The 15290-nt window shown below is 36.6% G+C and overlaps 1 protein-coding gene across 1 annotated transcript in view; it reads left to right on the plus strand.

The window, feature by feature from the left end:
• NELL1 (neural EGFL like 1) overlaps nucleotides 1–15290 on the plus strand; it is a 292319-nt gene that overhangs the window by 171892 nt on the left and 105137 nt on the right. Inside the window, exon 14 of the mRNA XM_062576297.1 lies at nucleotides 6475–6597. Within this exon, the coding sequence (XP_062432281.1) occupies nucleotides 6475–6597 (123 nt within the window). The remainder of the gene's footprint in view (nucleotides 1–6474; nucleotides 6598–15290) is intronic.

Raw genomic sequence — 15290 nt, forward strand, 5'->3', positions numbered from 1 at the left:
AGATAGCTAATTAATTAATTAATTTTACATTAGTTTGTTTATTCTATACAAAAAGCTTTTGTATAATAAACAGTGGTTGCATCTGATGACCTTTCTCTCTAGTCATATAAATCTCTTGGAATAGGTACCATGAACATGTACAGAAATGTTAGCTGTATTTGTACTTATGTACCCCAAAAGTAGGTAGTCACTCAGTCACTTAAAGAACAACTAAGATTGCCTTTTAGTGATGTTTGGAGAACTGATGAAATAGGAAAACCTTTTCCATTTTCTGAACAAGCTTAAATGGAGACCTTTTCTTGACAATGGGAGGTGAGAGCAACTATGGGGAAGGAACATTCAATGGAGTATGTCTCCAGGGTCTGTGCTTTGCAGAAGAAAAAAGTCCCAATATATATATAAAAAAAAAAAAAAAAACTCAAACTGAGAAATAAATACTGTATTAGATGTACCTTTTTGATATGATAAACCTGAAATCCATTATAGACTTTTGAATTGTGCAAGGGAAAGCTACCCTGATTTACAATTTATGAATCCTGACCAAATGGTTCTTACCTTTACTGTATTGTTTGCTATATGCTTTAAATCTGAGATTTTAATTTTCTATTATAGGTTTTAGACAAAGTGTAATCCTAACAACCCAAATATTTGAGTTTGTCCAAACATAATATAAAAAAGGGTTAGAGAAAGCTGAAGCGAAGTAGATTTCCACCTTTAGACTCCACACAAATCCTTTAAATCTGCTAGCGTTGTCTACTTCAGCAAAGGAGAACTGAAACGCCCTAGAAATTCTGTAATGACTGAAGAATGTGCTTAAAATAGTAACCACATAAAATACAAGCCTAGACTACCTTTCTCTGGTACAATGCATGGAGACAGTATGTATTGAAAATATTTCTTCATTTAAAATGTAGATATCTTTATTACCTACAACCTCAAGAATATTGAAATATGCTATTTCTTTTAGTACTGACATTTCTCCTGATGCTGATTTTCAGAACTGTCTAGAACCTTATACAAACATTGTATTTCATGAACATACAAAAGAAGGCAAGAAATATGGATGTTCCTTAATCTGTATTTACAAACATACGACAAATCCTTTTTCCTTTGCCAGTGTTGCTTGAAATTATTTTTATGTGATTGTATTACATTTCTGCAATACAGTGTGAGTGACTTAGTACACAGTGTGCTACATCAAGCAGATAAAATCTTTGTACAGAACCCCCTTGTACTTTTTCTACTGTGGACTTCCAGCTCAGTTTAGCCTAGAACAGAGGGTATTTTTCATGTGTCATGTGTTTCCTCAGTGAGATTAGAAAAAATGGAGATATGGAAGATGTGACAAATATGGGTGTAGGTGCCTTAAGTTGCTGAATTTGGGGTCCCTGTTTGTATATATCAATTTTATACTTCACACTGAAGTGATCTGCTATCAGGAAGTTACGTATTAGGGACAGAGCAGCTGGAACATGTGCTCATTTGAGGTGCGCAGAAGCACAAGCTGCTGTCACCCTAAGATGCTTTAACTTCATTAGCAGAAATAGTTACCTCTGTTCTAAAGAAAGCTAAAGGTCTCTTTAAAATTTAAGCAAGTAGATTAATAGATGAAATGCATCGTGATCAATTATTCTGCTTTTGCTGAAGATGCAGCTAATACAGCTATTAGTGGCAGCTTGACTTTTAATAGTGAATGCTCTCTTGACAGATGCAAAGCTTAGTTGTGTCTGGTTATCTGTTACCCAACAGCTGCGTTTTACACGTGTGCACAATGGATGTTGGCTGCTGGATATTGTGGATGTTGGATGTGCTGTGCTGTTTGCTTAGCTGGGGTCAGTCCCTCTTGAGCGTGTGCATTGAGGGTGCAAGGAGGGTGTGTTGCAGCTCTAGCTGTCTCTGTGGTAGTCTGGTAAATGTGCTTAATTCAGCAGTTTCCTACTCATTTTGTGTGACTATAATTTAACAGAAACTACGGTCTCCCTTCTTCAGTTGTGTTGTAACTAGTTTCTTCTCTGGAATATTAGGAGAAAGGAGATACTAAGCATACCCTGATGCCAATGTGACCAGCCGTTTTTTTAGTATAAAGTGGTTTTCTGCAGTTTGTAGGATGTATTGCTGCTTCTGGTGATATGATATGCAACTAACCGCCTCCTTGAAACTATTTTCTGGTGAATTATCTTTTCTCTTTACATGATTGTTATCTCTGCAAGGCTATGTAATGCTGAAACATCCTGTCAGATAGCTCGTGAGTGTTCTAATGAGCAAGGTCAATTGTTGTTTTTGTTAGGTTGCCTGTGAAAAAGGAGAGAACCTTAATACTTATGCTTAACCACTGTGCACATTATCATGTAACTCTAACCATGTAGAAACATGAGTGTCCCCAGATCCACAGCACTATTGGAGTGGATTTTTGTTCGAGTTCATGCAATTTCAATTGCCTGAGGCAAGTGGCTAACCAGGGCTGACTTTCCAGTGACAAATTTTCAAATGGAAGCTTTCTGCAGCAGTTTTATTTTAAAGGCCCCCAGAACTGAAGCCTTGCTTAATGTATGCCTGGAGTGCACCCACAGTTGATAAATACCATGTGTCAACAGAATCAGTTTGGAAACAAAGGCCACAAAGTATTTTGTTTGTTTGTTAGAAGACCAGTTTCTTACCAGTCATCTTTCTAGTGCTTTGGTGGCAGATGTCATCACTGGATAAAGGTGGAGGAAAGAATGAACTTTGTAGTCATTGCTTCACAAGATATTTTGGTTCATATCTGAACTTAGGAACCTCCATATGTAACATGATGTTCTTGAGGATTTTGGAAAAATTTCATGAGAGCTTTTGGAAATTCTGGAAGATTTGTACTGAGAAGAATAATACTTGGTTTAAAGATGTTCTTTGCTGGGTTTGGTGATATCTTGGTAGCTAGTAAGCAAGGATGGCGATCTGAACCTTCAGAGATGAAATGGGCTTTTGTACATCGTGCCTGCTTGCAGGAAAAGAAGATTAAGTTGAGGGTAAACCAGCAGTCAGTATTAGATTCTTCATGTTTTTACAACAGAAGGTTGATATTCTTTAATTTTCTTTAAAATCTTAAAATCTGAGGATTTCAGAATGGTGACAAATACTAAAAATCCTACAGAATATTCTTGCAATATTTTTTAGAGGGAAACAAAGGCACAGAAGAACTGATGATTTCTCTGGGTTTTCCTCAAGACAAAGCATGGAACATAGGTGGCAATAACCAGAATTCCTGAATGCAAGAAATGCTAATCTTGAAAATAATCTCCAGAGACTGGATAAACAAACTAACTTGTCTGTGAGGAAAGAGTGGTGTTGCAATTGTAACTGCTCTTCTAAAATTGTACCTGTTTTTTGAAATGGATCTTAAAGAGAAATAAGGGAATGAATGTTGGTTCAGAGAGTTGCATCCTACAGAACTGTCCATCTCAGTAAGCTGCCAATTGTTTTCGTCTTCAGTCAGAATCTCCTTTTGTCTCTATTATGTAATGAATTAAAGTAATGTAGATTTTACGTAGGGTAAACCTGGTCAAACTTAATTGTGACAGTTTTGTTCCTCAGCTGGTTTCCATAGAAGATGTAAATAAATAAATCTAAATAAATCTGACTTTGTTTTTGACTTTTAGAATCACCTTTCCTATACTTACTTTCAGCTGAAATTGAATTTGTCAAAACAAAATAAGACTTCAACATTTTATCTCAGTTCTCGCCTCTGGTGCCTTAGAATGATGCTATTTGTGACTCCTTTTCTTGTTTCTCAGTGTCTTTTCCTCCTGGTTCCTCTTTGGTTGCTCTCTGGTTAAATGGCATTAACCATAACATTAAAGCAAAATTAGGTTCTGCCTGTTCACTGCAGAGATGTCAGAAAGTGATCTTTTTAAGAAAGCGATGTTCTTCGCAAATTGTTCATAATTTCCTCTGAGTTTAAACAAAACACATGCCAACCTTCCACTCCCTCTTCCCAATATCATGATCACTAAGTGATCCAATGGATGATACCTTGTGAGGGAGAAGGAAATCCACGAGAACTCACTACTGCAAGTGTCTTAAGGATTTTTCCATTTGGAATGAAAGATTTTTGTAGCTTGACAGAAAGTCAGTGCTTTCTCATGCTTATTAGGACTCTAGCAACATCATCCATAGATATGTCTACACCAGGGAAAATTCCTTTCAAAATTCCCATTGTTGCAGCCATGCAGATGCCAAGAAATCTTGGGATTCCTCATACAGACAACGTTTCCTTACTCCTCCTTGGGATAGCAGCATCCGGAGTTCTCAGGAAGGGCAGATTCCTATGGGCAGAACTGTTGCTAATGCTTTAGATTAAATCTGCTTGGAAAAACTGACCTGTGTATTAAGTAGGGCTATGGGAAGGCAGCTTTGTCTATGTTAAATCTTTTAGTATTGCCAGCATCTGTGCTTCTGCAGGAGTAGTCAGTCCAGTAATTTACATTGTCAAAGTCCCAGAAAAACATAGCAGAGCATAATGTCTTGTGTATTAGGGCAAAAGACAAATAGTACCTTTGGAAAATGTTTTGTGTATACATCAACTGATGTGATGATAATGAACGGATTTTGGCAGTTCTTTGAGTAGGAATGCTCTTGTTTGTGTGTGAACTTAGCACAAAGGCACTGTCATTGTAGTTTGAATGCTCATGCATGAAAGCTAGTGGCAATAACTAGTAAGTGTAGTAACAGGAGGCAGAGATTATGAGTAAGGAATTTCTTTTAAAAGAAGGTATCATTTAAGTTCAACAGTCTGTTATGTGCTTCATGGGAAGTAGGTCAAAAACATTTCGAGCACAACTCCGCAGTCAGAGCACCATGAGATGGGAGTGGGCAAGATTTATGTGGTTGTGCAGTTTCTTAAAAGATGAAGGAGAGAACAGGCAGCTCTTGAAGAAACCTAACATTCAGAATATCTAAGGCATCGGAAAATTGGAGAGGAGCTAAGTGAATTACTAAGCAGAGCTAAGGACCAGCATAAACTAACAAGCACAAATATAAGTCTGAATTTATCAGCAGAAGCCAGGCATACTTGAGTATGTGCATGTGTGTGAAAATTTCCTGCTAAAAGTGAAGAGCAAGTGATGTATGGCTTTGATGCTCTTTAAACGAAAATGATGGCAATCCATATCATTTAGCTGTCAAAGATACTTGAAAAATTGAAAACATATCTGATGCATGTTTTGCAAATAGTTATCAAAGCTGTTCTAGGAAATATTTAGTTTGGAGGATTCTGTGAAATAAACCATTCAAGTCCACATGTATCTTGAGTTATCTTGAAATTGGCTTTCATTATATACTATAGAAAAGTAAAGGCTCATTTTAGCCTAGTGAAGCGCTTTTCTCTCTGATCCTGTTGTTGATCCTGTTCCAAAGGAGTTAATTCAGAGCATGTAGGAATGAGTGTTTTGCTCATGTTTTAGAGGCACTACCTCTCTCTGTTGTCTTTACGAGGCTAGATTTAGTCTTTCAAATACCCTTTATTTACTAAAATGTTTGAGTATATCTTTAAGTTCCTGGAGTGGAACTTCAACCTCCAAGTGTATGAATGATAACCTTGATGTTTGTGGTTGCATGACTGAAGACAAACCTTATTGGACAGGATTCCAGATTCTGATTTTTAGTTACATCTGTTGTCGAGACCCATCGGATAGTTCAAAGGCATTTCACTACAACCTCTTGTTTCCGTTGAGTAAAGCTATAAATATATTAGCAAATTTTTTTTTTTTTTTTTTTTTTTTTTTTTGAAAACGTGAGTTTTCTTTTTGAAGCCCTACTTCATTAGGGAGCTCCTAGTAATTACTGGAAGAAGGGAAAAATTCCAGAGCCAGGTAGCTCACCAGCTTTTAACTGATACCTTACTAGAACAAAATGTAGCAGGAGAATAAAGTGCAGGAGTTGCAACAAACCACTCCAAGGCAGTAGGTAGAGTCGCTAGATGAAAGCGAAGTATGGCCTGTTTGTCTAGAAAGCTCTTTGTGGTCCTATGGTATGAATGTTGCTCTAAAAATATAAAATGTTATTACAGTTATTGGAGAAAGATTCAACTCAGCATGCGTTTAAGCAAGTGAATATAATGACTGAACTGTGTTTTGTTTAAAGGGTGTGCTTTTAGGGCTCTCTTGTGTTTACTTTGTATTTGCACTTGCTACTGTTGATGATGGACAATTATGTGAAGGTTAGTCTTCATAGTAGATTTTTCTCTGTGATACTCTTCTTCATGGGCTTTTCATTTTAGCTGTACTTTGCCTCCTTCCCATTTTTTTTTCCTGGTTTTGAACCTAAATAATCTACTGTCACCATGCACATTGAGTCTTGTAATTGAAGCAGTCCCATGGTTGACTCCTACACCAAACTCCCTGTGTTCATCCATTGTAGCAACCTGTTTTTTAACTTTTGAAAACGTCAGATCGTCAAACTGAAAAGCTCGCTCACTCTCTTGCCTTTTTTATCTTGTAGAGCATGATGAATGTGGCAGCGGACAGCATGACTGTGATGAGAATGCAATCTGTACTAACACTGTCAGGGGACATAGCTGCACCTGCAAACCCGGATACGTGGGGAATGGGACCATCTGCCGAGGTAGGTCTGTTGCTCTAGGAACACTGCAAAAGCTGCAGACTCTATTAATATTTTTTGACAGCCTCCTACGTTCTAGTAACTTGTGATGGCTGGATTCTGTCAATGATTCAGTGTCCTGTTTATCGTCTGGCAGTTGTAGTATGCATGGAGATGATGGGGAATTGATTTGTGCATAACTTCATGGCAGAAAGGAAGTATTGTTGGAATGCTGGAAGAAAAAGCCTTTCCATTTATTTTCAGTGAATACTGTCATTTCAGCTAGTTTCATTTAGCTTTTAAGTGATATTCATCATTTTATAAACCTGTGGATAGTATGTGCTATCACCTTTAGCTTTTAAAAGTTAATTAGGTGCCTTTTAGATTAGGATAATTGCCTTTTATACTGACACCAAATGGCTGTGCTTTGACTGCTCAGATCAGGAGGAGGATTTTTTTTTTTTTTTTAATCATTAGCTATAAAGGTGTGTTTGGTAGACATCACTGTAATGTAAACAAGAAACAGCTGGAATCAGCTCTGATTCCTGTGAAGTGGTAGATCATTTGTTTAGAGAAGTCATTTTGTTTCTATGGAGAAAGAGCAACAAAGATATTTTATAAAGATAGAATATGGTATTTATTTCTTAAGCAAGTTGGCTGAGTGAGGACTGGCTGTCATGAAAGTGCTATTTACTTATACCTCTTCTGCAATTTTTTAATTGTCTTGTCTTGTAAAATGCTGCTTTTTTTCCCCTCCCTTTTCTGGGGTTGCATGTTTTCTGATTTTTCTTAATAAAATTGTAAATATTAGAAATACAACTTTTAGGGTTTTGTTTAGTGACTGCTATAGAAATACAGAAATTTACTAGGTAAAATATTTTATACTTAATCTGGGGGCACAAGAGGATAGATATTAATTTTCCAGCTTATTACAATTGCCAGAGCAATTTCTTAAAGGGAAAATTCAGTAAGCTTCTTGTTTCAAACTGAATTTCTCCACCAGGACTAGCTAGTCAGCTGCCAAAACAATGTATACTATCTGATTGCTTATTGGTATGTCTGTCTTTGGGTAATATCCCTATGCACAAGTGCTTCATTCTATTTAAAATTGTGCAATAATTTGTAATGATTTAAAAAGGATGATGACAATGCTGTGAAGATGGTGGCTAAACTAAACTTTGTCTGTGTCGACGATAAAGATGCGATATTAGGGATAAATTCGTTTCAGTATGTTTTCAGTCTGTGATAACAGGAAATGTATTTGTCCATGCTGTAATTTACAGTTTCAGAGAAGTCTGAGTGAACGGCATGTCTAACTGTGGTATTTTTGTTTTCTAAGGGTAATACAGTGAGATGAACCTTAGTCATATTTCTCTGAACCAGGGATGTTCTGAGTAGTTCATTCAAACCATGTTTCCACACTTACTTTCTTGGTTTGCATGCCTAATACTTGGTTTAAGGTGCCAAAAACTCAGAGCAAAATTCCCATTGCATCTTTATTAATCTAGTGATATTGAAGTAATGCAATTACACTGGGGCAGTAGGATAGTGTTTTTAACTGCAAAGTTCTGTTGACATGTAAGTTGTAGATAATAGCACAAAGTAAGTAAAATTTTCATTTGCAAACTTTTCTTTTAGTATGTTCTGGATCGCACAAATGAGTGAAGTTATTTTTGCCTTTTTGAAATGAGTTAATATGGAAGTAGACAAAACAAAGCTGAGTTCTCGTGGTCTGACTGGAAAGCATGGATTGAGAGGAAAACTGCGGGGTTATAGGAGAATGGTTTACAATCTAATAGCTATTAGATTCACTAGGGATTATTAGAAGTCTCTAATCTGTCACTGAATGGAAAATTTGCTGCTACAAGCCGGATAACATTAGAATGATGTGCATCCTGGTAAACAGTAAAACAGGCAATGTAAAGCAGTGGTTTCCTAGACTCCTGCTCTGTGGTCACTTGGAAGTTTTCTCAAGTGCCGCCTGCTAATCTGGGGAGCGTTCCCATCACTGGTTTTGCCTGTAGTAACACCAGAAACGCCACCGTTGCCGCCTTTTCACCAGGTTTGCTGCTGATATGTTGTGGGTGGAATCTGACTGAAAACAAGCAGCTGAGAAAAATAAGCAGTTGCCAGTCACTATAGTTTGCTTGTACAAGTGCTGGGGTTGGCAAGAGGAAAGGCTTGCGAGCGTGTCGAGATGACTCTGAGCGGCTTACGCTGGCTTTTAGTAATTCTGGAGCCTCATCTTTGGGCAATATAGATTGGCAAAAAAAAAAAAAAATGTAAAGCAAGATGATAACTTGGATGAAATACCATCTGAAGATATGCACACAACTCTTCTCCTTGAATCATCTGTGTTTTATAAATGTTTACGTATGTACATACTTCAGCAGTAGATGAAACAATTGTTACAGATGTAACATATCTTGTAGTTCATTAAGGAATCTTATTAATATTGTCTAGCAACACCATAAAATAGAAAAATTATTATTTTAATTAAATTTTATTAAATTATTTTATGGTCAAGGAACGAGTTCTCTGCCTAGTTCTGCTATATATTTCAACATTATCTTTGGCAACATTAAAAATTAAATCAGAATAATGCTGCGTGTAGACTTTAACACTGTGATAAAGCCTTTATAAGAAAGCAAAATATTATTTAAATTTTAGAAAGGAAAATACGTACAGCTAAATGAAATTGTGTGGTGAACTATTGCTAAATATAATGAATTATTCTGACAGGAATTTGTGAAGTTTGCATTTTTGTGGGAAGTATGGAGAAATAAAGAGAACAGATATAATCTGGCTATGCTTTTGACTTAGAAATAAAAAAAACAATCAAATGTGAAGAGGAAAACAAATATTGAAAGAAGCCTGTAGAATCAGACTGTCACATTTCAAGTCGAAAAATAAATTTCATGCATAAGAAATTGTCTGCTTTATCATGAATGTAGTAGACTAGGCTATGTAATTAAGGACTAGATTATGTCAAACTAGATGTGGAAACTGTCAGGAAAGGAAGTGGTGCAATAGGATGCAGGCAAAGACCAAATGCACTACTGTCTTAAAATAAATATTGCTGTAGTTTAAGTGACATAAAAATGGAAAGGGAAGTGGAGATAAACAGAAGAAAATCTTTATATACACGAAAGTGCCAAAAATACAGGCTGTGAGACAGTGCAAAAAAGTAGACATAAATGAGATTTATTTCCTATGGGTGTAAATGTGTTCTCAATTTCACTGTAAGAAGCAGCCTTTATCTTCCCAGAGAGACACTGAAATTTTGGGGACAGATGGGAAGAGAAGGTGGCTGAGGTGAAATGGAATGACGAGCGGGTTTAATAGCGTGCCATCACGGAGAGGAAATTTGACAGAGTACTGAGCCCACAATCAGACACATTGTATCTTAGGACTTTTCAGAAAATGAGAAGTTAAATAGGAAAGACTTTGCTGGAAGAGGGCAGAGGTATAACCAGTTGAATAGAGAGAGATTCTGAATTGGCAGATGTGTGAAGTTGCTCTTTTTTATGGAGAAAAATGGAGGAGAAGGAAAAAAAAGTGTCACACCAAAGGCAGAAGTAGCTGTAAGTGGCTGACAAGACTTGTGCTGTGCCAGTTTGCTTTAGTCCCATGAATACTTTATAGAATTAGTAAATTGAGATGAAGTTGAGGGTCACGGAGCATTTTCACTGTCGTTACAGGGATGGGGTTTAATAGTGTAGCATGAAGCCAAGATAAGAGAGAGACATGATGGGCTAATTCTTCATTGATAGGACATGACCCTTGGTAGTGTGTGCTTACCAGGAGGGATCTTGCGGGAAATCAATGCTTAGTAGCGTCGGCTAGGTGAAAGAAGTCCGCAAATAGTGCAACCAGCTTTATGAGTAACTTGTCCTCTCTGGCTTTGTGTGTGCAGAGGTAAAACTCTTATCGTGTACAAAATGAGGAAGACAAACTGTCGTGAATGTATATGAAGAACCGGGGATATTGATTACAGAGATTAATCCCATTTTTAGGCTACAGAGGAGAGGCTGTTGCATCTCCTCTCGATCTGTGTACTATTGCGCTGCTTTTGGGTCAGTTCCTGGCAGGGCTTGAATCTGGAAGCTTGGAAAATGTACATAGGGAAACCAGCTTGCTCTGCTTTTTGCCTTGCTAAGTTTGAGTCTCAGTGTAGGCACCCTTGCACCGTGTGCTGTGGAAACGACGCATTGAAGTGGGATGTGGCGTTTGATAAAACACAAAGAAACTGATGCACTCAGCTCTGTTTTACCTTAGCTAGATGGAGGCTAGAGAGTGTCCGCTGTGCGGTATATGGTTTATCAGAAGTTTATTATAAAGCTTAAGGCTTGTACCCTAGATAGAAGTCAAAGAAAGGGGCCAAAGTATATTGAAACACCAACAGATTTCTTAAAATAATTGATGGCATTTGGGACTGAATGCCTAACCCCCCCAAAACAAACAAACCAACCAACCCAAGCCACACCAGATTTTGTGGGGGTTGTAGACCTGGCTTTTCAGCATTAACAACGTACAAGTCACTATCGAAAGTTTGTTGCGGTCAGTTGTTTTCTTCTTTTATACAAAGAGACGGTGTATACAAAGAAGTGTACAGCCCTGTCCTACCTCTTGATATTCTCTTCCTGAATATTTGTTTTAGATGGTCAAATTTTGCCCATAGACATCCTTGCAGTTAACTTAGTCTGATTGGGGGGGAGGGGAATAAAAAGGCCTTAAATATTCTCGGACTGTAAACAGGAGCCATTCTCCTGAAACAAGAGGTGTGTTTGTAAATCCTTTTTCATGCATCTCAGTAATGCAGAGGAAAATGAAGTCTATCATTTAGACAAATGCAAATATTTTTCATTGTGTTTTTATATTTCACTTGTGTAGCCTAACAGGTATATTTAGTATGCTATTAATACATCACTTAGTGGTTTCTACTGAGATGTAGATTTATTAGAATGATTAAATGAGATTAATATAGTTACAGTCATAAACTTTAAAGCAAATGTGTGCAATATTACTGATGCCTCAGCAGAGATGCATCAGTTATTGTGATATAAAAATCAAAACAGTGTTTATACTAATTGGTATTCAGGTCATAGAACATTTATTTCTGCTAGAGTATGGAATTTTCTTCTATTATATTCCCCTGCAGCATTTCACATGAGACGCTTAAGGCATTACAACATAGTGTACGGTGAAGTCTTAAAGAAGAAATAAATTATTTTTAAATGAAAAAGGACTCAGGTATTTCTTCTGGTGTAATCTGGAAGTCCAGATTAGTTTCCTAATGGCACTCTGATTCTTCACGTAAATGTACCTTTGAAGGTGTGTTCCATACTCTGGTCATTACGGAGAAGCTTATTGGTCCCTTCACAAAATACTTGTTTGGACCCTGGAAAAGTGGCTAGGTTTCTAACATACTGTTGTCTTTTACAAAGTAACAGGAAGAATTGTATGGAGCCTTTATTCATCATACTTTCAAAACACTGAATACCCAGATTGTTACAGACTTGAAAATTATTTTTGTCTGATATAAATCAATAAATCAGCTTACTTTATATTCTTTTAATCACAAATTGTAATTCTGTGCTCATGTTTTGACAAATGGCAGTCTGGCAGCTTTCCATAATTGCAGTTTTCTTGGTTACTTCCAAAATGGTTAATTTTTAATAATGTGCTTCTTAGTATGAACTATATTTCATAGCCAGAAATAACTGTCCGTGAAAGAAATTGTATACCTTCATATGCGTAGGTAGGATAATGATGATATACTAAATAGATGAGTAGAGACAGAAATTTTCCTCTTCCTTTAACAATAAAAAAAAAAAATCTCAAGAATAATAAGAGCAAGAATAATAAGAGCTAAGAAAAATCAGTCTCATTGATGATTATTTCTGCATTGAGTTGTCTACTTGTCTTTGTTTCTCTTTTACCTTGACATCAGCAGAGCTAAGGTAGATCAATTTTCCAAATGCCTACAATGTAAGACAATCAGCTATGCTGATATCTTGATATAAAAGCATATCGTATCACTGCTGGTTGTTGGTCAGAGGTGGTGTTGGAAGCCTTATGGAGCATTGGCGTGCATTGTGGATAGTGTGCAGGCCACCACAGGAGTGGAAAGGAAAGAGCAAGTCCTTCCCCACGGCTTCTGATTTCTTTAGTTGTAGGACTTTGAGTGGTTGAGTGCCTTATCACAGCTTTAATTGTTATTGGAGATTTTTTTTTGTTGCAATATTGATGATTCTCATGAAATAACATAGTAGTTTTGAATCATTTTGAGATTTTGATCTTTGTTCATTTGTTACTATTTTGAGCTTTGTATAATTGCGTATACCTAATGCATAGTGAGTAAATTGCAACAAAAGCAGATAGGTGCATTCACACGCATCTTGCTATTGCTGGCGGATGTGCAAGATGCCATGGCAAATGTAAGACATTGGATAGTCAGACTTTTGGGTAGAGCATTCTCAATATGATTTGTTTAATAATTTATAAACTCCATACAGATTTACAGCAGTGAGATCAGAATTAGAGTTTTCACTGTAAAACTAGCATGGTCAGACACAGAATCCAGACAATAAGATTGAAGCTACTAATTGTTCTGTAGTCTTAAATCCACTGCATTAATAAAATCGAAAATGTGAAGCTTTAATGCAAGAATCTCTATTTTATGTTCATAGTTAGATTGCTATCAAGTTTTATACATTCATTCTAATTGTACTGTTTGTGTATTGGTTTTGAAGTTTTATAATCTGCCTTTGTAAATGATTTGCCACGTACTTGTTAAGTTCTTTCAGTTCTAACGTTCTTGGGTTGCTTTCGGACTGTAATAATTTAGAATAATATTGATGAAGTTAAGATGATTTAAGATAATTTTTTTCTTGCGTTTAGATCATCATCATCTAGCCATAGCAATATGAAGTATTGAAATTCAGGAGTGATTATTTTTGTATTAAGAGCTATGCTATACATATCTACCATTATGCAGTTCAACATTACAGTCTCTTTAAGGGCAGAATATTTCCTGATGATTAGATCCTATTCTAAGTGGAAAGTTGTTCAAGGTGATTTAGTAATGCACATCAGTTGTGGAAATAGATCATGTAAAAATCATGATTAATGTAACTTGTCAGAATCTGGAACCTCATCTCTTGGCTAACACAGGTTATCTCACTTCTCTGGATATACAGCTAATGTAGAAAAGTATAGCACTGATTAATGTTCACTGATGAATTGGTCTTGTTCAGAGCAACTATTGTATCTGGATAAAAGGAAGCAAAAAGTAGTTAACTGCCAGGGAAATAATTTAACTTGATCTTAGAGATTTTTGCTTGTACGAGTAAGTCCAGAGAGCTCGACAGACCTGCTCAAGACTATTTGTGAGTGATCAGATCCCATTCTCTGTGGTTCACGTTCTGAATTTCAGAATCCCTCGTTGACTCAGTTGCTCGTTGCCTCCTGCTGTTTCGGTTTGCGTTGGTTCTTTCAGAATCAGCAGTTCACTCTCGGATCAAGGTCGTATATGTGCATGAAGGAGTTACGAGGTGACAACAGGAAGTTAACAGAAATGTTCCTTGAGATTTTCTAGGCAGTCATACTGGGTTATATAAAAATATGGTTTTGCAAAATACTTTATTTGTATCTCTTTCGCATGTTCCAACTTACAGTTTTGTCCTTTGCCATCCAAATTATTTCAGGAGTGACTGCAAATCAAACATTTGCAACAAGTAATATGAAAACAGTTTTGCATGCTAGTAGTTTCTCTATCCTATTTTTTTTAAGTCCAAGATTAAAATGTCTAAAAAAAGATTAGTTTTAAAAAGGGAAGTCATATTTGACCTCTGCTATTGAACTGTATTGACCCAATAACATTTTAGGCTAGGAGCTTAACAAAGCTCTCTCTCTCTTTTTCCCTCTTTTATGTCGTTTATTCAGTAATCAAGATTGCAAGTGTAATTCAAAGCATTGCGATTTACTTTCTGGGATTTCAGTATTCCATGTTTTCTCTTTTAAACATGTACTTCATAAAAGCAAAAATGTAAAAGTTTTACTTCAATGTCTGCACCATCCATTTTTTATTTTTTTATTCCATTCTCTTCAAGGCCATCTCCATCAGTAAATACTTCCATTTGTGACAGGTGTAGCACTTACCAAGTCTGTGGTGTTGAGCAGTCCAATCCAAAGTCTGCTGAAGTGAAGAGGAAGCTTTCTAATGATACTAAAATGGTTCATACTTACAAATGCTGTCCAAATTAATATTTTTTTCTTTCTTCTTATCAATATAAAAAACTGAAATTTGGGTAAAAAATGATCATTTATTAAATCCTCAAACATGCCCTTCATCCAAAGAACTCATTTGCTCCTTCTGACAGTGGAGCTGTAGACTTCATGGTCAGTCGCTTGGTCTGCAGTACTGGCTGCTTTGAATTTGTAATCCTTGTGATGTGTGAAATCTAGTCTGTTTATATCTATGACTGTACTGGCAGACCCTGGGAGCTTGCCTTGCAGCTATTTGCAAAACAGTACTTATTTTTCTCATAGTGGGTGGGAAAAATCAGTTCAGTAGGAACATCTTGAAATATCTAATTGAAAAAAACCTATTGCAGCATGGGCTTGACCCTGCGGTGCAATAGCAGCACAGAGCTCTGTATCCCTTGTGAAATCAGCTACATTGTGCAAACATTTCAGGACTAATGTATATAGAA

Source organism: Rhea pennata, chromosome 5 (assembly GCF_028389875.1).
Source record: "Rhea pennata isolate bPtePen1 chromosome 5, bPtePen1.pri, whole genome shotgun sequence".
Classification (NCBI taxonomy): domain Eukaryota; kingdom Metazoa; phylum Chordata; class Aves; order Rheiformes; family Rheidae; genus Rhea; species Rhea pennata.